At 45.1% G+C, this 22,231-nt stretch overlaps 1 protein-coding gene across 2 annotated transcripts in view; it reads left to right on the forward strand.

The window, feature by feature from the left end:
- BAZ1A (bromodomain adjacent to zinc finger domain 1A) overlaps positions 1 to 22,231 on the forward strand; it is a 57,654-nt gene that overhangs the window by 19,494 nt on the left and 15,929 nt on the right. For both annotated transcript variants that reach the window (XM_069951370.1, XM_069951371.1), the window contains exons 8-18: positions 136 to 214; positions 6,100 to 6,266; positions 12,005 to 12,100; positions 13,073 to 13,211; positions 14,338 to 14,484; positions 15,139 to 15,234; positions 16,496 to 16,720; positions 16,828 to 16,993; positions 18,568 to 18,675; positions 19,628 to 19,746; positions 21,036 to 21,557. In XM_069951370.1, the coding sequence (XP_069807471.1) occupies positions 136 to 214; positions 6,100 to 6,266; positions 12,005 to 12,100; positions 13,073 to 13,211; positions 14,338 to 14,484; positions 15,139 to 15,234; positions 16,496 to 16,720; positions 16,828 to 16,993; positions 18,568 to 18,675; positions 19,628 to 19,746; positions 21,036 to 21,557 (1,864 nt within the window). The remainder of the gene's footprint in view (positions 1 to 135; positions 215 to 6,099; positions 6,267 to 12,004; positions 12,101 to 13,072; positions 13,212 to 14,337; positions 14,485 to 15,138; positions 15,235 to 16,495; positions 16,721 to 16,827; positions 16,994 to 18,567; positions 18,676 to 19,627; positions 19,747 to 21,035; positions 21,558 to 22,231) is intronic.

Raw genomic sequence — 22,231 nt, forward strand, 5'->3', positions numbered from 1 at the left:
AAAGGTCATAAAGGAAAGACTGAGATTTCTCCTCTTTCCAAATCCGTTCCTGGCTTTGGCTTCAAAAATTTGTCAGATAAATTTCTCTGTGCAAAAACACCAGAAGTACAAACTTTTTTTCTACTTTGGCAATAGGAAAATGCAACCAAGCAGGCTGTTGCTGCAAGGGAAAGAGAGAGAATTCTGCAGCACAAGAAAGCGTTAAAAGCAATGGGTAAGAGTTCTTCCGTACATTCTGGGATTGACTGGACATTTTTCATCAGGTTTTTTTTTTTTGCCAAACTTTGACAACCCCTTTAAAGGGCTTATATAGTACTAAAAAGAACACCACCCCAGGTTGTTTGAGGGTGTCATGTATTTGCACAGCTGCAAAACCACACCCAAACTGAGGACATGAGTGGAGCTCTTTCTGGAAGAAAGAAGTCATGTTTTTCTAAGTCTGGATGGTATTGGATTAAGCCGATTGAACATTCACATTTCTCAAATCATGATACAGTACGTGTGTGTGTGATTGCTCACCCCTCATTGTTGTCTGCAGTAGTGATGCACGATGCACCGAAATAACGATACTAATATCGATATTCGGGGCAAAAAAACGGTTCAGTACCAGGATTTCCTGGTATCGATACTTTATGTGAAGATGTGCAATAGCGCAGCTTAACATAGAGTATAGTGTAGAGAACACGGCTGGCGGCTATCTGAGCGCCGGCCGTGTTCTCTGTGTGCTCCCCACCCCCTGCGCGGCTCACCAACTTCTTCTCCATGCTGCCTGGTCCCGGTGTCATCTCTCTCCCCCACGCGGCTCACCAGCTTCTGCTCCATCTCCATGCTGCCCGGTCAAGCAGGTTAGTGAGCCAGCGTGCCACAGCACATGTGTCACGGCCGGGGGTTAACCCCACACTTCCCACTGGCCGACCCCTGGTCTGCAACCTGCGCGGGCCGTCCGGGTACGGCATGCCGCTGTCACTAATGGAGCGGTATTTATACTGGGCTGTGTTCCGTTGTGACTCCCAGCCCCCGCACACAGGCCGCAGCCTCCTCACTACGGGACAATCTCCAAAGCCATCGGCTGCGGCGTACGGAGCAGCTCGGATGCTGCTGAGTGCTGACACTTCACAGCGGCATCTACACAGTTACACCGGCTATTTAACTGTGTAGATGCCGCTGTGTCAGCAGCATCCGAGCCGCTCCATGCGCAGCAGCCGATGTCACAACGAGGAGGGAGGAGTGATGCCGGGACCGGGCAGCATGGAGCAGGAGGTGAGGGTTCTGCTCCACTACAACTATTACTATCCCCAATGTACTATACTAGTGCTGGGTCAGCATTAGTATAGTATGTTGGGGATAGTAGTTGTATAGCTATGTGTCAACCATACAACTACTATCCCCAATATACTATACTAATGTTATGTGTCAGCCATACTACTACTACCCCCAATATACTTTACTTGTTTTATGTGTCAGCCATACTACTACCCCCAACCTACTATACTGTGCATCTGCCATACTACTACTACCCCATCATACTATACTGTGCATTTGCCATACTACTACTACCCCCCAATCTACTATACTGTGCAACTGCCATACTACTACTACCCCCATCATACTATACTGTGCATTTGCCCTACTACTACCCCCAACATACTATACTGTGCATTTGCCATACTACTACCCCCAACCTACTATACTGTGCATCTGCCATACTACTACTACCCCCAACCTACTATACTGTGCATCTGCCATACTACTACTACCCCCAACCTACTATACTGTGCAACTGCCATACTACTACTACCCCCATCATACTATGCTGTGCATTTGCCATATTACTACCCCCAACATACTATACTGTGCATCTCCCATACTACTACTACCCCCAACCTACTATACTGTGCATCTCCCATACTACTACTACCCCCAACCTACTATACTGTGCGTCTGCCATACTACTACTACCCCAACCTACTATACTGTGCGTCAGCCATACTACTACTACCCCCAACATACTATACTGTGCGTCAGCCATACAACTACTACCCCCAACATACTATACTGTGCGTCAGCCATACAACTACTACCCCCAACATACTATACTGTGCGTCAGCCATACAACTACTACCCCCAACATACTATACTGTGCGTCAGCCATACAACTACTACCCCCAACATACTATACTGTCCGTCAGCCATACAACTACTACCCCAACATACTATACTGTCCGTCAGCCATACAACTACTACCCCCAACATACTATACTGTGCGTCAGCCATACAACTACTACCCCCAACGTACTATACTGTGCGTCAGCCATACAACTACTACCCCCAACGTACTATACTGTGCGTCAGCCATACAACTACTACCCCAACCTACTATACTGTGCGTCAGCCATACAACTACTACCCCCAACCTACTATACTGTGCGTCAGCCATACAACTACTACCCCCAACGTACTATACTGTGCGTCAGCCATACAACTACTACCCCCAACGTACTATACTGTGCGTCAGCCATACAACTACTACCCCCAACGTACTATACTGTGCGTCAGCCATACAACTACTACCCCCAACGTACTATACTGTGCGTCAGCCATACAACTACTACCCCCAACGTACTATACTGTGCGTCAGCCATACAACTACTACCCCCAACGTACTATACTGTGCGTCAGCCATACAACTACTACCCCCAACGTACTATACTGTGCGTCAGCCATACAACTGCTACCCCCAACGTACTATACTGTGCGTCAGCCATACAACTGCTACCCCCAACGTACTATACTGTGCGTCAGCCATACAACTGCTACCCCCAACGTACTATACTGTGCGTCAGCCATACAACTGCTACCCCCAACGTGTACTATACTGTGCGTCAGCCATACAACTGCTACCCCCAACGTGTACTATACTGTGCGTCAGCCATACAACCGCTACCCCCAACGTGTACTGTACTGTGCGTCGGCCATACAACCGCTACCCCCAACGTGTACTGTACTGTGCGTCGGCCATACAACCGCTACCCCCAACGTGTACTGTACTGTGCGTCGGCCATACAACCGCTACCCCCAACGTGTACTGTACTGTGCGTCGGCCATACAACCGCTACCCCCAACGTGTACTGTACTGTGCGTCGGCCATACAACCGCTACCCCAACGTGTACTGTACTGTGCGTCGGCCATACAACCGCTACCCCCAACGTGTACTGTACTGTGCGTCGGCCATACAACCGCTACCCCCAACGTGTACTGTACTGTGCGTCGGCCATACAACCGCTACCCCCAACGTGTACTGTACTGTGCGTCGGCCATACAACCGCTACCCCCAACGTGTACTGTACTGTGCGTCGGCCATACAACCGCTACCCCCAACGTGTACTGTACTGTGCGTCGGCCATACAACCGCTACCCCCAACGTGTACTGTACTGTGCGTCGGCCATACAACCGCTACCCCCAACGTGTACTGTACTGTGCGTCGGCCATACAACCGCTACCCCCAACGTGTACTGTACTGTGCGTCGGCCATACAACCGCTACCCCCAACGTGTACTGTACTGTGCGTCGGCCATACAACCGCTACCCCCAACGTGTACTGTACTGTGCGTCGGCCATACAACCGCTACCCCCAACGTGTACTGTACTGTGCGTCGGCCATACAACCGCTACCCCCAACGTGTACTGTACTGTGCGTCGGCCATACAACCGCTACCCCCAACGTGTACTGTACTGTGCGTCGGCCATACAACCGCTACCCCCAACGTGTACTGTACTGTGCGTCGGCCATACAACCGCTACCCCCAACGTGTACTGTACTGTGCGTCGGCCATACAACCGCTACCCCCAACGTGTACTGTACTGTGCGTCGGCCATACAACCGCTACCCCCAACGTGTACTGTACTGTGCGTCGGCCATACAACCGCTACCCCCAACGTGTACTGTACTGTGCGTCGGCCATACAACCGCTACCCCCAACGTGTACTGTACTGTGCGTCGGCCATACAACCGCTACCCCCAACGTGTACTGTACTGTGCGTCGGCCATACAACCGCTACCCCCAACGTGTACTGTACTGTGCGTCGGCCATACAACCGCTACCCCCAACGTGTACTGTACTGTGCGTCGGCCATACAACCGCTACCCCCAACGTGTACTGTACTGTGCGTCGGCCATACAACCGCTACCCCCAACGTGTACTGTACTGTGCGTCGGCCATACAACCGCTACCCCCAACGTGTACTGTACTGTGCGTCGGCCATACAACCGCTACCCCCAACGTGTACTGTACTGTGCGTCGGCCATACAACCGCTACCCCCAACGTGTACTGTACTGTGCGTCGGCCATACAACCGCTACCCCCAACGTGTACTGTACTGTGCGTCGGCCATACAACCGCTACCCCCAACGTGTACTGTACTGTGCGTCGGCCATACAACCGCTACCCCCAACGTGTACTGTACTGTGCGTCGGCCATACAACCGCTACCCCCAACGTGTACTGTACTGTGCGTCGGCCATACAACCGCTACCCCCAACGTGTACTGTACTGTGCGTCGGCCATACAACCGCTACCCCCAACGTGTACTGTACTGTGCGTCGGCCATACAACCGCTACCCCCAACGTGTACTGTACTGTGCGTCGGCCATACAACCGCTACCCCCAACGTGTACTGTACTGTGCGTCGGCCATACAACCGCTACCCCCAACGTGTACTGTACTGTGCGTCGGCCATACAACCGCTACCCCCAACGTGTACTGTACTGTGCGTCGGCCATACAACCGCTACCCCCAACGTGTACTGTACTGTGCGTCGGCCATACAACCGCTACCCCCAACGTGTACTGTACTGTGCGTCGGCCATACAACCGCTACCCCCAACGTGTACTGTACTGTGCGTCGGCCATACAACCGCTACCCCCAACGTGTACTGTACTGTGCGTCGGCCATACAACCGCTACCCCCAACGTGTACTGTACTGTGCGTCGGCCATACAACCGCTACCCCCAACGTGTACTGTACTGTGCGTCGGCCATACAACCGCTACCCCCAACGTGTACTGTACTGTGCGTCGGCCATACAACCGCTACCCCCAACGTGTACTGTACTGTGCGTCGGCCATACAACCGCTACCCCCAACGTGTACTGTACTGTGCGTCGGCCATACAACCGCTACCCCCAACGTGTACTGTACTGTGCGTCGGCCATACAACCGCTACCCCCAACGTGTACTGTACTGTGCGTCGGCCATACAACCGCTACCCCCAACGTGTACTGTACTGTGCGTCGGCCATACAACCGCTACCCCCAACGTGTACTGTACTGTGCGTCGGCCATACAACCGCTACCCCCAACGTGTACTGTACTGTGCGTCGGCCATACAACCGCTACCCCCAACGTGTACTGTACTGTGCGTCGGCCATACAACCGCTACCCCCAACGTGTACTGTACTGTGCGTCGGCCATACAACCGCTACCCCCAACGTGTACTGTACTGTGCGTCGGCCATACAACCGCTACCCCCAACGTGTACTGTACTGTGCGTCGGCCATACAACCGCTACCCCCAACGTGTACTGTACTGTGCGTCGGCCATACAACCGCTACCCCCAACGTGTACTGTACTGTGCGTCGGCCATACAACCGCTACCCCCAACGTGTACTGTACTGTGCGTCGGCCATACAACCGCTACCCCCAACGTGTACTGTACTGTGCGTCGGCCATACAACCGCTACCCCCAACGTGTACTGTACTGTGCGTCGGCCATACAACCGCTACCCCCAACGTGTACTGTACTGTGCGTCGGCCATACAACCGCTACCCCCAACGTGTACTGTACTGTGCGTCGGCCATACAACCGCTACCCCCAACGTGTACTGTACTGTGCGTCGGCCATACAACCTTCCCAATCTCGCACAGTATACAGTGTTTGCACCAAAAAAGACTCTCGGACAGCCCTACCGGCTGAAAGATTTTAAAAGTTATGGGAATCAGAAAACAGCATTATATTGAATCAAGTATCGAAATGGTATTGGTATCGAACTCAAAGTTCTAGTCTGCAGTACTTTTTATCTCTTTTTTTATTTTTTTTCCTAGAAATGGAAAAGGAGAAGTTAAGAAAAGAACGTGCAGAACGTATACAGTCTAGGAACAGAGATATGCAAGATAGAGTACAACAGAAGGAAGAGTTTAAAAAGACAGTTCAGGTAGAACGGCTGAAAAAAAGAGAAGAAAGGAACTTAATCAAACTTGAAAGGGAAAAGGTAAGGAAGTTGTCTTTTATCATTTACTTCTGGTTATCTGTGGAGACCTCATTTTACTACATCAGAAATTTTCTACACTCCTGACATGTACTCACAACAGCTAGAAAAGACCTATACTGTCTGGTGACTAGAGGGTTCAGTAGACCAAAGTTAAAGGCCTCAAACACTTTTATACTAATCTGTCGAACCCGCCCCTTACCTCAAGTGTCTACTAACAGATGTCAGTATAGATGGGGCATAATGGATTTTCACTACTCGACCCCTCTATTCTCAGAGAAAGAAGCTGCTTTCAGAGATGTCTGGCTGTGGCTTACCTCTTCCCAGAGAGCACGCTGTAACATTCGTCTGTAAATGTTTGTGTGCATGGGAAGACTGGAGGTGTACAGGCGTCTGGGAGGACCCTTATTAAGGCTGTCTAGCAGGCGTAAATCATACTTAATCAGGCATGAGAGAAGACCATGCCTCTTCCCCACCTTGCCACACTTAGCCATTCAGCCTGAAATGCATGTTTTATGATTTTTTGTACCTTTATGATTATTTATTCTTCTTTTAAAGAAGTAAAAATGTAAACCTTTTATACAGTATGTGTGCTGGACCGAAAGATCCTTTTTTACAATCTTTGTAATTATGTATGTTCTACTTCAGGCTAGTATATAAGTAGACTATTATGTATGTTTGAACACTATTTTTGCTAGTATTCCAAAGTATACGTATGGAATGTGGAAAATTTCTGATGTGAGTAGGGCAACAACAATCTTATGGTATTAAGACCTTTTTCCCTTTTTTCACATGTAATATTGCAGCCTTAAAAAATGTTTTCCCCATTGTTCTAAACCTAAATATGTTGTAATCAGGGCTGTGGAGTCAAAGTTTGAGTCAGAGCTAGTTTTGGCTGGAGTTGTGAAAAAAATGTACCGACTCCAAAAAAAAACTTAGAAATGAGTTTTGATATGAATTTTATAAATTTTGCTCATCAATACATCTCATGAGCTACATTCTAATAGGACACTGGCCCTATTAGATAAGGGTGGTCGGAGAAAAGTTGTTGGTCTGTTCTGTTCTCTTCCTCGATGCTGGATGATTGTATATGAGCAGCAGTGTAAAATGAAGATATCCTGTGTAATATGGAGGAGGAGGAGAAGACATAAGTAGTGTAGCAGTAACCTCTGTCCTCAATGTGGTGTTTTTCTTCAGTGTTCTATGGCTGCAGCTGTGTGTGTGTGTGTGCGCGTGCTATGGCTGCAGCAGGCTGTGTGTGCGTGCGCACGCTATGGCTGCAGCAGGCTGTGTGTGTGTGCTATGGCTGCAGCAGACTGTGTGTGTGTGCTATGGCTGCAGCAGGCTGTGTGTGTGTGTGTGCGCGCGCGCTATGGCTGCAGCAGGCTGTGTGTGTGTGTGTGCTATGGCTGCAGCAGGCTGCGTGTGTGTGCGTGCTATGGCTGCAGCAGGCTGTGTGTGCGTGCTATGGCTGCAGCAGGCTGCGTGTGTGCGCGCGCTATGGCTGCAGCAGGCTGCGTGTGTGCGCGCGCTATGGCTGCAGCAGGCTGCGTGTGTGCGCGCGCTATGGCTGCAGCAGGCTGCGTGTGTGCGCGCGCTATGGCTACAGCAGGCTTTGTGTGTGCGCGCGTGCGCTATGGCCGCAGCAGGCTTTGTGTGTGTGTGTGTGTGCTATGGCCGCAGCAGGCTTTGTGTGTGTGTGCTATGGCTGCAGCAGGCTGTGTGTGTGTGTGCGCGCGCTATGGCTGCAGCAGGCTGTGTGTGTGTGTGCGCGCGCTATGGCTGCAGCAGGCTGTGTGTGTGTGTGTGTGCTATGGCTGCAGCAGGCTGTGTGTGTGCGTGCTATGGCTGCAGCAGGCTGTGTGTGTGCGTGCTATGGCTGCAGCAGGCTGTGTGTGTGCGTGGTATGGCTGCAGCAGGCTGCGTGTGTGCGCGCGCTATGGCTACAGCAGGCTTTGTGTGTGTGCGCGCGCGTGCGCTATGGCTGCAGCAGGCTGTGTGCATGCTATGGCTGCAGCAGGCTGTGTGTGTGCGCTATGGCTGCAGCAGACTGTGTGTGTGTGTGTGTGCGTGCGCGCTATGGCTGCAGCAGGCTGTGTGTGCGCTATGGCGTGCCTCCACACCCACAGTGACCCCTCTATATCACAGGGATCTGGCATTGTTAGCAGTGTTTCTGTGTGTATGGTGAGTACTTAGTTAGAAACATAGAAGACTGTCAGCAGGAAAAGACCACCTCCTCCTTCTAGTCTAGTTGTGAGTAGTTCAGGACATGGAGGCTGGAGACTGGCTGCATCCACTGCACACACAGGAGAAGCTGCTTTATATTTTTCCTCATTCCCTCAGAAGTCTCCCCAGGATCATGTAGGACATTAGGGAGAAGCTGCTGAGCCAGTGTGATAAATAACTCCCCTGGTATCTGACTGGCCATTTATAAAGGATTATGAGCAGGATTCTGAGTCTGTCCGGATTAAAATTCAGGAGTCAGAGCTGCGGCTTACTGACTCCACAGCCCTGGTTGTATTGACAAGTTGGTGACAGAATGTTACAAGTCTTAGCAAATTTATTGAAAAGGAGAAACTCTCTCCCCTGACCTCCTTCCTATATACCCCGGCTATCCCTAATAGTATGGTAGCAGAGACGATAGACCCATGCGTTAATCATAGATCCCTAAAACAGACCATCTTACCCTTTGCTAAACTCCAAGATAGATATGGCCTACCTTTCAGAGCCCGCCACTTTTATGATGACATATGCCAGTATGCAACTACACTATATGGAGATAGACCCTTCTCTAAGCCCTCCTCCTTTGAGTGGTTGTGCAAACTAAATACATCCACCAGTGGACTCATTACCAGTATTAATAACTTACTGGCTTTCCCACCTGAAGACCCCTCCCGGTACTGGAGTTATATGTCTAAATGGGAGACGTACCTGGGAAGAAGAATCTCCTTGACCCTGTGGCAAATTATATGGTCCCAAGTGGCAAAGGCCTCAGCGTGTGTAAGTTACAAGGAGAACCAGCACAAAATTCTTATGCACTGGTACCACACGCCTGATTTATTACATCGCTTGTTCCCAACTACGTCTCCCCTGTGCTGGCGGTGTTCCCACACGCGTGGAACACTGATCCATCTATTCTGGGAATGCCCACTGATACAACAATATTGGGGGGAGGTCAGGGATTTGATACATAGGGTCCTAGGCAAACTGATCCTGTTAGACATACTTACATACCTACTCAACGTTCCACCCAAACAGTTGAAAAAAACAGAAGCTAGGCTCCTCCTACACATCCTCACGGCGGTCAAATGTGCAATACCGGCAATGTCCGTCCCGGGACATGCCTATTCAGAGAATCAGGAAGGTCAGGCGACTGGAATACCTGACAGCGCTGAATGAGAATAGGGTGGAGTAGTTTGAGAAAATATGAGAGCTGTGGGACACCACTCTGGATGTTGCGACCTCTTCCTAGTGTTCTTGCCCTTGTCCCCTCCCCCCCCCCCCCCGTTTGTTGATCTGTCTGTCTGTCTTAGTCAGTTGGGTTCTCTCCTTGTGTCTCTGTAGTTGAAATTTTGAATGCAGAGGATTGTTAGGCCTTGTTACTATAGTGTACAAGGGACTCTTTATGTGTAACTAGACGAAAAGATGTAAATCGTGATTGGTCGTTAGGCCTTATTGACCCGTCTGTCACTACATTGTCATCTATGCAAAGAGTTGTTCACCTAATGATATTATGTGCTAAATGTGAATGCCTGTACACTTCTCTGCGGTTAATGATTGTCTTGTTTATTGGAAAAAACTATTGAAAATAAACAGTTATATAAAAAAAGAAGAGGAGAAACTAAAATATTTTGTTGCAACTATTTGAACACTTTGGGGATCAATTTGCAAGTTTTGTGATTATGGTCCATGTATAGAAGAAGTGCTATGGACCAAAATCACAGAACTCCTGGCATTATGACTTATGGGAGCTTCGAATCAGTTTAAATTTTCACGGTACTGTACAGCCATGCTGCTTTGTCAGTACAGTAGTGGGAAGCTTTACTAATATATGGACCGTGCACGGAACGCGTGCCCCCTTACTCAGCACTTAGTGGAAGCACCTTGGACAGTGATTGCAGCCTCAAGTTGTCTTGGATATGATTGTTGTGTGGGGTGTGAGCATCGATCCTAGTTTGAGGTCCTGAGCGCTCTTGATCAGGTTTTCATGTTTTGCTCCATTCAGCCTCCCCTCAACCTTGAACAGTCTTCCTTCGCCAGCCACTTAAAAACATCACACAGGTGCCACCACCACCATGCTTCACTGTAGGGATGGTATTGGGCAGGTGATGAGCATGATGCTGAGAATCGACCTAAATATTAAATATAAGGCTGCATTCCCACATTCCGTGATCCTGACGGATCACGGACGTGAAATGCATGTACCGGAGTCCCCCTGCGCCCGGACAGCATCTGTAATTAGATGCTGGGAGCGGGGGAGACTATTCATAAGCGCCGCGCTGTAGTAACAGCACCGCGCGGCTGATTCATTACAGTGTGGCGCTTATGAATACAGTCTCCCCCGCATCCAGCATCTAATTACAGATGCTGTCCGGGCGCGGGGGGACTCCGGTACATGCATTCCACGTCCGTGATCCGTCAGGATCACTGAACGGGGGAATGCAGCCTAATAGTATACACAAAATATGGAGAGAAGCTAGTCTAACAGCACAATCTACTGGCCAAGACTGCATAGTACTCAATAGACCGATATACCAGTATATGCTTATTCATGTGGTTGTTTAAGCAGCATAGTTACAAAGGCAGAGACCCCATATTGAAATGTATTTGGTGTGCCCACAGAATTAAAATAACACACTGCAAGATGCCCACTACGTCCTACCACATTCTACTAGGGATGGTGAAACCTCACACAACAATGTAGTAATACACCCCCACTGACCATCTCAACCATACCAAAGAACAGCACTGTTTCTGCCTCACACAGCCTGATGTGCATGTATTGTACCTGCTTAGTCAAGAGCCTAGTAGAATGTAGTAGGACATAGTGGGCATCTCACGTGGTGTTAAATGAATTTGTGGGCACATCAAATACATTTCCATATGGGTTATGTGCCTTATACTGGTATATCTGTCTATTTGTTCAGTTGTTTTGACCAGTAGTTGGTGCTGTTAGACTAGCATTTCTCTCCATAGTATTTGGTATATAGTTCTGTTTTCAAAATGTTCCATTCCAAACTAGCATCCAACTTCTGTCGTGTGGTTGTCCATAAATTTTATGTATTTTTAGACATATTATATTGTGTACTAATAAAGAAGTGTTGTAATCTGATATTTATCTCAGACTGCCATAAAGCTCAGATCGGAGGCGCATGCCTCTTAGTAAATCCTCCCTGACCTGCGTCTGACGTACACCTGCTCCTAAGGTGTAAATCAGATGCATGCCTCCAATCCACCTTGCCAGCCCCCTTTCTACCCATCGGCCGAGCTTGGGATACAGCTTGTGTATACCAGGAAGAAGGGGCAAATTTGGTGCAGATTTCATAAATGTCCCCCAATATTTTTATTAGGATACCACCTTTAGGGAGTTTTTTTTTCTACACTGTGCCTTTTTTATGGTGGTGGCTCGGACTGTGATTGTGACCTGGAGTTTATTTCTCTTGTATGGTGTAATTTATATTGTCTGCAGCAGTACATCAATAATTCTGTACATGCATAATCTTTTTCTTTCATGGTCTCAGGAGAGAGAGAGAATCCGTGAGGAGAAACGTAAATATGCAGAGCGATTGAAACTCTGGAATCAACGACGCGATGACATAGAATGCGATGACTTGAAGGTAAGTTTGTTGTGTAGTGTCGTTCCCCCCAGGATACCCTGATACCTGATCCAAATGCGAGGTACCTTTTAAGCCTAAAGAGTAAATCTTTGTCCACTACCTTATTTGAATGTCAGAATTGTTAGGATCTAACCTGCTGCTAGAGTATAATAAGCCTAATGCAAGAATTTAGATTGTATTCAGATGTCTCTGGCGCTTAGTGCAGAAACAAAAGATTTATCTATGACCTTTACCAGCTTTCTACTCAAGGGCCAAATTGGGTCAATAGGATTTTGTCTACTACTATTTTTAACAGGGCATAGCTTACAGCTGCAACATTGCATACCTGTGTGAGTGAGTGACCGCTCAGCCAATCAGTGACTGGGATGGGACACCGCTCCAGTCCCTTACTAGCTGAGCAGGCAATTGCCATGTCATGATGCTGCAGCTTGGAGAGCCGTGTACGTGACGTACCTGCTTTCCAGGTGAAAATGACATCCCATGGCTATCAGTGGGACCTGGGAACGGGTGCCTATTTTTGTTTTTATTTTACTTCATCCCACTGCCTCCCTAGCTTTTTTGAATTTTGTAGGATTACTTTTAAGGTTTTTTGGAAAGAGAAAGGTTTGATCATTCAAGGTATGGCTGCTTTTGTCCTCCAACCTCTAGAACTTTTTTCAGGAGAAGCACTCTGCTTAACTCTTCTCTCCCAATCTTGTTGCAGGACACAGAATTTACAGTCCAATGCAGTGAGACAGGTAGAGAAGTGCTTAGCTGAGCACTTCTCCCGAATCATTTTAATGGTCAATTAAGGTAGAGGGGGGGTGTCCTGGCACGTCTCAATGAAAAGAATTCTCTGTCCAGATTACAGCTGTGACAGCTTTAGCTTTGGCTGTCCATGCATGATAAACTTGTCCCCCCCCCCCCCCAGCAGACGAGTTAGATGCTTACTCACTACTAAGTGTTTTTTTTTTTTCCTTTTTGTCTGAATAGAACCTTCCTGATCCAGTGCCAGTGAAAACAAGACTTCCTCCTGATTGTTTTGGGGATGCTATCATGGTTTTAGAATTCCTTCATGCATTTGGTGATCTATTTGACCTTAAGGATGAGTTTCCAGAAGGATTAACATTTGGTAGGTGGTTTTTGCTTCCATTTTAAAGTTATTTGCTCGTATGCAGATTTGCTGCAGAGGTTTCAATGTCCCATTCATTTCACTTGAAATTAACAGGCTTGATTCAGAAGCAGTCATGAAGAAATTTTTAGAAGAAATTTTTGTCAATAGTGTCGAAGAAGCGGGGTCCTAGCCCCATTTGGCCGAACCCCCCGCGCAACAACCACCCTTTTTTTTTTTTTTTTTTTTTTAATACGCCACCTGCAGCACAATTTGTTATTATACAGGCCTGTAGTCGTTTTTTTCTTTTTTGTAAACATGAAAAGACCGCATTCAGTATTTGCTCACTCATCAGATGATCATTGGCTTTATTACACTGACGTGGGGAGGAAGATATCTGCCTGATTTGGCAGATGATCTCTGTGTAAGGGTCCATTTACACAGACAGGTTTATATGACAGATCTTTGAAGCCAAAACCAGAAACAGACAGGGATCAGGTCATGAAGGAAAGACTGGGATCTATACTTTTTTCAAATCCATTCCTGGCTTTGGCTTCCAAAATCTGTGAGATAAATCTTTCTGTGTAAACGCACCCTAAGGGGACTGTGAAAGGTGCCAAGATTGCAGCCATCTAGATCCAGATCCACAATTAAATGAAAATCCATTCCACCTCACAAATTTTGTGGAGAAGTAATGTAAATAGTTTATGGTCCGTCCGTGCAGCCCTTACTAAACGATTATCGAGCCGGCGTTCACATTATTGATCAGGCTGTCATCGGGCCAGGACTCCCTTCTCTGAGCGCAGATTATCAGCAATTCCTGCCTTTAGTCTTTTTTTTATTTTATTTTTTATTCAGCACAAGACTAAAAAGCTGCCCTCAGATTGGACCTTGATTTCAAGTATAGCTTTATTTTAAGGCATGATAACTAAAGAAAGCAAAAATACTTTATATCACATCCCCTGTTGATTTAGGATTTGAAAGTTATAACAACAGTGACACTTTAGAAGTAAAACTTGATATACGAAAATAAGCTTTGGCTCTTAGGAGGTGATAAAGAAAAACATAAACAGATTCACTGATAATTGCTGTGGCATTTGACTAAAAAAAATTACTGATTTTTTTTTTTTTTTTTCCCCCTTACCAGAATTGCTTGAGGAGGCTTTGGTTGGCAGTGATCCAGAAGGACCACTTTGTGAGCTTTTTTTCTTTTTCCTGAGTGCCATTTTCCAGGCCTTGGCAGAAGAGGAGGAAGATGTGGCCAATGACCAAATAACAGATGCAGAAGCCAAACGTAAAGTTCTTATGTTAAACTAGACAGGTTATGTTGTAGTTCTGTTACTAGGAATTCTACATGACTGCATCACAAAAGGTTCCTTATCCTAATACAGACAATAAAAACTGAGAAGTGAAAAACTGTGTATTTCAGATAACTATCAAGCCTTTAGTAACACAAAGGGAATTTTAGGGGTGCCATCAACGAACGAGCCTCGAGCACTTGCAGGTTTCTCCGAACTCTCTGCAGTTTATTACCAGTGGGTGAAGAAGTTTCATATAGCCCTAGGGAGTTCGTGAAAACATGGATACAATATTATCTGGGTTTTTGGGAGAAAATAATAAACAGCCTATTCTTACCTACAACGCTCAACTTGGGGGGGCTTCCTGGTACGCATTCTGGTTTCACATTGAACCCTCTGAACGCTACTTCCAAGATGGACTTGTTTTGGCAGTGATGGTCTACACAGCCAATCACTAGTCGTTGTGCTGTTCCACTTCAGTCAGTGCTTGTCTGAGCAGGCTGTCATTGCCGAGACAAGTCCACCACAGAAGTAGCATCCAGAGGGTATTTGGGTAGTTTTATTAACCTGTTTATTATAATTTGTTTAATGATTAATAATTTGAAAATATTCTTAAGCGTGTTTTTGTTTTTTTTCTTCCCCCTCTTTAGGCTTAACAGCAGCTTTGGGTGAGGATACAGACACAACAAAGTCTGCGCTGTACGCAGTAGCCTCTTTAGCAGCAGCTTGGTCCCAATTAAATCACGGTATGTTTGCTTTCAAGTTAGTTGAGATGTCAGTGTAACTGAGATGTCAGAACTTTTTACATTTATCCTTTCCCGACCCTTGAATCTTGATTTTCAGTTTACTTCAAAGTTACAAAACTCAGCCCACTTGGAGATTGGTAGAGAACAGTATGTATGCCATTTGAAACCATACAATGCCAAGTAAATACTACAATTCGGTAATGGGAAATTGCAAACATTGAATAAGTGAAAAGTGAAAATGTATACATAAGCTTTGCAATAGATTGTATAAAAGACATCCAAATACCAAAATAGATGTGTGTAATTTAGCATATAGTACAGTTAAGTCACATTACTATGACCAGCAGCTAACACACAGAGTAACCTCCCATCTACCGCACAGACAGCAGCTAAATGGGCTATGAGTGACTCAATAAGATCCTAGTAGGTTGTCACAGGTGTCTGGAGACATACTGACTGCAGTGCATCTCACAGTTGCTGGAGGGAGCGTTGGGGAGGATCCATAGACTAAACCAGATGATCACTGCAGCCCCTCAGATGCTAAGTTCTGTTCAAGTCTGGGGAATTAGGGGGCCAGGGTATAGTTTGGAAGTCTTGGTCATGCTCTTCCAACCAATGTTGCACATTTCCAGCTATGTGATCTGTCGCATTGTCTTGCTGGAAGGTCCCATCCGCCCCAGAAAAGAAACATTCCCATTCTTCTGACAAACCCCTGTACCATCCTCCTGTTGCCTGCCCCAAATCAAACTGCATGATCAAATGATGGATCCCAGAGATCTTTATGTAAATTATGCCAAATCTCTCTTACTGTTGCCCTGCTATATCAGCCATTCTCCTTCATAGACTGGCCCCCAAGCTGCACTTACCGATATGGACTGCTTTTTTACATTATTTATAACTTTGATATATTTCTACATTACATTACCTTACAGGGGAATCCCTGTCGTATCATTAATCCCATTATCGGCTTTCCCAGCATCTGTCAGACAGTGACCAATATGATCACTATGATTAAGTTTTTAGTGTCAGGAAAATGATTCCTTTTAATGATTTAGTGTGACAGCCTGTTTCCCCCATATGACACTATATAGGAGCGTGCAGGGCTGTCAAACACTGCAAATAAACAAACTAGCTGCGGTCCATTAACTGTGGTGTGGTTGTGAATGGCTCAAATGATGCTGACTGTTTTTAAATTGCAAAAAACACTTCCCAACTGCACTTAATGTTTGAAAAGTACCAAATACATTTATTTCTCTTTTAGGGTGCAGTCTAAAAGAGCTGGATTTAGATAGCTGCACTGTTTCAGAGATTCTCCGTCTCCATATTTTGGCTTCTGGAGCTGAATCAAACTCTGCCAGTGCTAAATATCGGTACCAAAAGCAGGGGGGCTTTATTGCTACAGATGACGCCTGTTTAGAGCTTCGGATCAACCACCCTGCAATCTTAAAAAAACTTTCTACTACATCAGTGTATGACTTATTACCTGGTAAGAAATAGTGACTCTGTTACAGAAACAGTTGTGTGTTTTTTTTTGTTTGTTTGTTTTTTTACGGAAATTTCAGTTATGTATACTGACTGGGTCATGTGTTTCAGATGAAAAGTTAAAAATTCTCCATGCCCTTTGCGGTAAGCTGCTTACATTAGTTTCCACAAGAGACTATATTGAGGATGGTATTGAAGAGCTGCGTCAGGCAAAGCAAGAATTCCGAGAACTGAAAGCTGAACAAAACAGGAAGGAGAAGGAGGAAGCTGCTGCTAGGTTTGTAAAAAAAATAAAGACAAAAAATACATGTTTGACTGTTTTTTTTTTTTTTTTATTAAAGGGACTCTTTCATCTCCAAAACACACTTAAGTTAGCAGTAGATTATACATCAGTAGAGTATACAACGCTGATCTTTCTACATTATTGCTTTCCTTTGCTAAAAGGCTACAAGTGAAGGAGTCTAAGTAGTCCTCTCTATGTATCAACATGCCCAGTGTGTAGGCTTAGAGGGGAAATACAAAGGAGTAGAAAGCTACAAATTACAGATTTGGAATCAGCATCTTTTATCCTACTTACAGAATTTTGACTTTTTAGTTTAGGGATTTGAGGAGGGTGGGTTCGAGGTAAGTCCCCTTTAAAGTGAACCTATCATCATTTATGTCTGCCTGCCTGAGCCACAAGCAGCATGAAACAGGGATGTGCTCCCTTTTTACAACATATAAACACCTATAAATAAAATAAAACAATATTTAGTGTATCTCCACTGTATTTGGACTTCTATTGGGATTTTTCCCCCCTTATAACAGTCTGATTCACAAAAAAAGAAACCTTTAGGATAGAGTCTTAGTCACCCTGCCCTGTCCAGCTTAATCTAGAGATCCCTGTACATATATGATAATCAAACCGGGTGGGAAGTAACCTGCTGGAAGTACACCAATAAGTTATGTGCCTGGACTATAATAAAGAGGATGTTCTAGAGCTGGAGAGGGTACAAAGACGGGCAACTAAACTAATAGGGGGAATGGAGCATCTTAGTTATGAGGAGAGATTAAAAGAATTAAATATGTTTAGTCTGGAGAAGAGACGTTTATGGGGAGATATGGTTAATTTATTTAAATATATAAATGTCCCCTACAAGAAATATGGGGAAAAGATGTTTCAGGTAAAACCCCCTCACAGGACAAGGGGACACTTCCTCCGACTGGAAAAAAAAAGGTTCAACCTTCGGAGGCGACAAGCCTGCTTTACCATGAGAACTGTGAATCTGTGTAACAGTCTACCACAGGATCTGGTCACAACAAAAACAGTAGAGGGCTTCAAAATCGGCCTAAACAAGTTCTTAGACCAAAATAATATAAATGCATATGTATAGAACCTATCAACCCTCCCCCTTCCCTGTATCCATCCCCTCCTTGGTTGAACTTGATAGACATGTGTCTTTTTTCAACCGTATTAACTATGTAACTATAATTTGTTATTTACTTCTATCAAAATATCAAGTCTTCCAGTACTTATCAGCTGCTGTGTGTATTCTTTCACGTATGACACAGTGATCTCTGCTGCCACCTCTGTCTATGTCAGGAACTGTCCAGAGCAGTTGCAAATCCCCATATAAAAACCTTTCCTGCTATCCAGACTAGAAACAATACCACTTCCTACAGGACATACAGCAGCTAAGTACTAGGAGAATATTTTTTTGATAGAAGTAAAGTACAAATCTCTGGCACCAGTTGATTTTGAAAGAAAAAAAAATATTGGTGAATAACCCCTTAACTTGGTCGATTTGTTGTGTGACTGGAGTTTGCATGTAGTATAAATATGTAAAAAAAAAATTCATTACAAACTTTCAGAATTCGAAAGCGGAAAGAAGACAAATTGAAGGAGCTAGAACTAAAAATGAAGGATAAGGAGGAGAGACTAAGACAAGATGAGAACATCATTTCCACAAAAAGTGCAGGGTAAGCAGCACTGGTATAAACCAGGGTTTTTATGTACAAATTAACATAAACAAAAGTCCTTATCTTCCCTATGGCACTGACAGCACCCCCCCCCACACACACACACCCCACACACACCCCATATTACTTTTACACTCGCTGGTATAATCTGTTTGTCTATTGTAGTCTAGCATCTACATTGGCACACGTGTACATAACTTTTTTAAGGGTTTATTATTGCAAAAAAATGTGTACATTTAATTTGGTGTTCAAATACTAGTTATGCCTTCCCATAGTTCCATGAATCATGTTATATACTGTAGAGGATGTAGGTGGTTCCCCCATTTAACCCCTTCATGACCCAGCCCAAAATTGCCTAAATGGGGAGCACTGCCCCGTCCCCATATTAGTGCTCCTGGCCAAAGATTACAGAGACTAACAACACAAGACTGTCTCAGAGGAGAAAGCTAAGACACATACCTTCCTCCTCATTGTCCCCGGCACTATAGGGGTCTATCAGCATTTTAGATTTGTTTATTCTGCTGATAGTTTCCCTTTAAGCTCCTCCTCAACCTGATATGAGCCCAAAGTTCAACATTCAGAGTCATGCTCTAGTTACTGTATGTCTGCACTGACAGTGAAGTAAAGGAGCTGGGATATGTAGTTTTAAGGGATTTCGTGCAGAAGGTCATCAGACATCTTGGGGCTGCTGCTATGGCACTCCTGGAATGCCTTCTCTACAGTCACCAGAAGATTCTGTGGATGACAAGAGTAAAGTTGTGTTATCCTTGCCGGCGGGCTCGGTGTCAAATATCACAAAGGAGTATGCCTTCTTACCGGAATATAGCTAGTGAGCCATATTTCTATTTTTGTGTTTCGACACATGTACTTAGAAATTTTAAATATTTAGGTTGTCATTTATAATGTGTAAGCAGTGGTTCCTAACACTCCACACCTTTCACTTGAAACTTAGTAACGAAAAACAAGACGATTTGGACACAGGTTGTGAGAATAAGGAGGCTGATCAGGGAGACCAGGACATGGCCACTGAAGACGAAGAAGGTTCAGCACCAGTGGGCAAGAAAACAAAAGGTAGATGGGTTTAAATACACCTTGATTTCTGTGTAGTTCTATCATTATGTATTGATATCTATTCTCTCCTATGTCCCCATGATAAATGCATCCTAGGTTCATCTCTTAGCTGTTGTGTGTAAAGTCTATAAAAACCTTGATTAATTAACTCAATGGCCCAGATTTATCATTCCTGTGCCTGATAAATACCTGATAATGCAGATTTTTTTCACCAGCCGCAGTACTGCTCGCCTAAAGGGTGGGTTTTGGGAGTAGGAACGGCTGCCTCCTACTCCTGATTTGTCATGATTTATGGCAGCAGGTGTAGATTTTTGACACCCTCTCATTCTGACTGAATTTACTAAGAGTCTTATGGTGCGTTTACACAGTCAGATTTTTCTGACAGATCTTTGAAGCCAAAACCAGGAACAGACTATAAACAGGGATCCGGCCATAAAGGAAAGACTGGGATCTATCCTCTTTTCAAATCCATTCCTGGCTTTGGCTTTCAAAATCTGTCAGATAAATCTTTCTCTGTAAACTCACCATGAGGAAGTCTGACGCAGTGCACAGGGTGGTGAATTTTATTAGACCCACCTAGTCGTACGTGGATTGAGATTTCCCCCCAATGACTTGTTACTGAAGTTCTTAAAGAATACTTACCATTTCATTCGTGCGGCAGGATACATTTTTTTTTTTTTTAATTTACCTGCCGTAAGCCCCTTAGGCTGCATTGTAAGTGTGTACAATGCATCCTATGGATCTTCCGGCAAGTCTGTACTAGGTTATCCTGCTGCACAAGCAAAATGTTAGATACTTTGTTTTTCCATAAATCATTGTTTCTGTAAATATGCCATCTTCCTACCTTTCAAACATTTCTTGTAATGTTATGTTTATGCTCTACTTTCCAAAGGGTACTAGTCTCGCTATAAAATACACAACATTTCAGGCATGCTACAAAACTGAAAATTATCAGCATGCCCTCCAGCCGCTTAGTACTGTACTCTAAAATCCTACAGCAGATTTTCCATTGAGGCCCCTCTGAGTACTTATACATGGATCCCCAGCTAACAGGGCATTTCTTTATGGATTTAGAATATAATTACACTTCTTTTTATGCAAAGAAGCAGATCCAAATAGTTTTTAAGGACAGTCCTAAAATATGTACAGTATCATTCAAAATCCTATATTTGAGCCAAAACGCTTCCCTTTTTTTATGGCATTAATAAACACCACTACTTTGCAATAAAGGTGTTTCTTCCCTTGCGTTGTAAGAATATTAACCATTCTTTTTTTATCTCTCCATATAGGTCAGAAAGGGAAGCTGAGAGATTCCCTGGGAAAGACAGAGCTTTCTGCAGTAGATGAAGAAGTGAGACAGAAACTGGAGAAGAAAGAGCAGGAATTGTTGGAAAAGATGCAGCAGGTCACAGCTTGCACCAACATCATACCTCTGGGCAGAGACCGATGGTATAGGCGATTCTGGACCTTCTTTTCTATACCAGGACTTTTTGTGGAGGAAGATTACACTGGTATAACTGAGGATATGCTGCAACCCCAGCCAAATACAGAAACAGAAGAGGAAAATATTTCTAAGGTGAATGGTCATGAGTTACCTGCAAAAGATGCAGAAAAAGTTGAACTTCCTAAACCGGTAGACAAGCCGAATCGCTGGAGCTACTTCAGTACAGTAGAACAGCTGGATGAACTGATTGAGAACTTGAATACACGAGGGTATAGAGAAAGTTCACTTAAAGAAATATTGGTTCAAGAAAAAGCGAGGATCTGCCAGAAATTAAGTAATTTCCCAGCAAATCGTTTCCATGTACCAGGTATTGTTTTACCATTGTAATATCTCATATGGCATTGGATAATCTTCTTGTGCTGTTAAAGTGAAGGAATTATGCACATGTAAAATTTTATTCTCTTTGGCCATATTTACAATAGCCACATAACATTGGCATATATTCAATGATATTAATAGATTTGGTTTAGGATAAATATATTGCTGCATCTATTGGATTTAAGGCATTATCCAGGATTAGAAGAACATAGTTGCTTTTTACCGGTAAGAACGCCCTTAGGTGGCGTATGATATTACAGCTTTGTTCTGTTCACTTCAATGAAAATGGGCTGCAGTACCGCACAAAAACTGAAGACAAGAGTGGTGCTGTTTCTAGAAGAAAGCCATGTTTTCTAATCACAGATAACACTTTTAAAGAGGTTGTCCGGGAGAGGTGGTAAGTGGAATAAATATCCTACACTTACCTTTCAGCCTTCCATTGTGCTACCTATACTCTGCTGCTCCAGTCCCCACTGTGTGTCTGCTTCAGGGTTTTGCTGGCCCAACTAGCCATTTAAAAGGCATGACACCGCTACAGCTGCTGAATGGTTGAGCACAGCTCGGGACCGAAGTAGGGGTGGCAGTTTGGGAGCCCGAGAGGTAAACGTACGTATGCTATTTATCCTGTGTTTTCTGAGATGCAAGATGTCACCCCTTTCCCCT

The sequence above is a fragment of the Dendropsophus ebraccatus genome, chromosome 13, assembly GCF_027789765.1.
Source record: "Dendropsophus ebraccatus isolate aDenEbr1 chromosome 13, aDenEbr1.pat, whole genome shotgun sequence".
Taxonomy (NCBI): domain Eukaryota; kingdom Metazoa; phylum Chordata; class Amphibia; order Anura; family Hylidae; genus Dendropsophus; species Dendropsophus ebraccatus.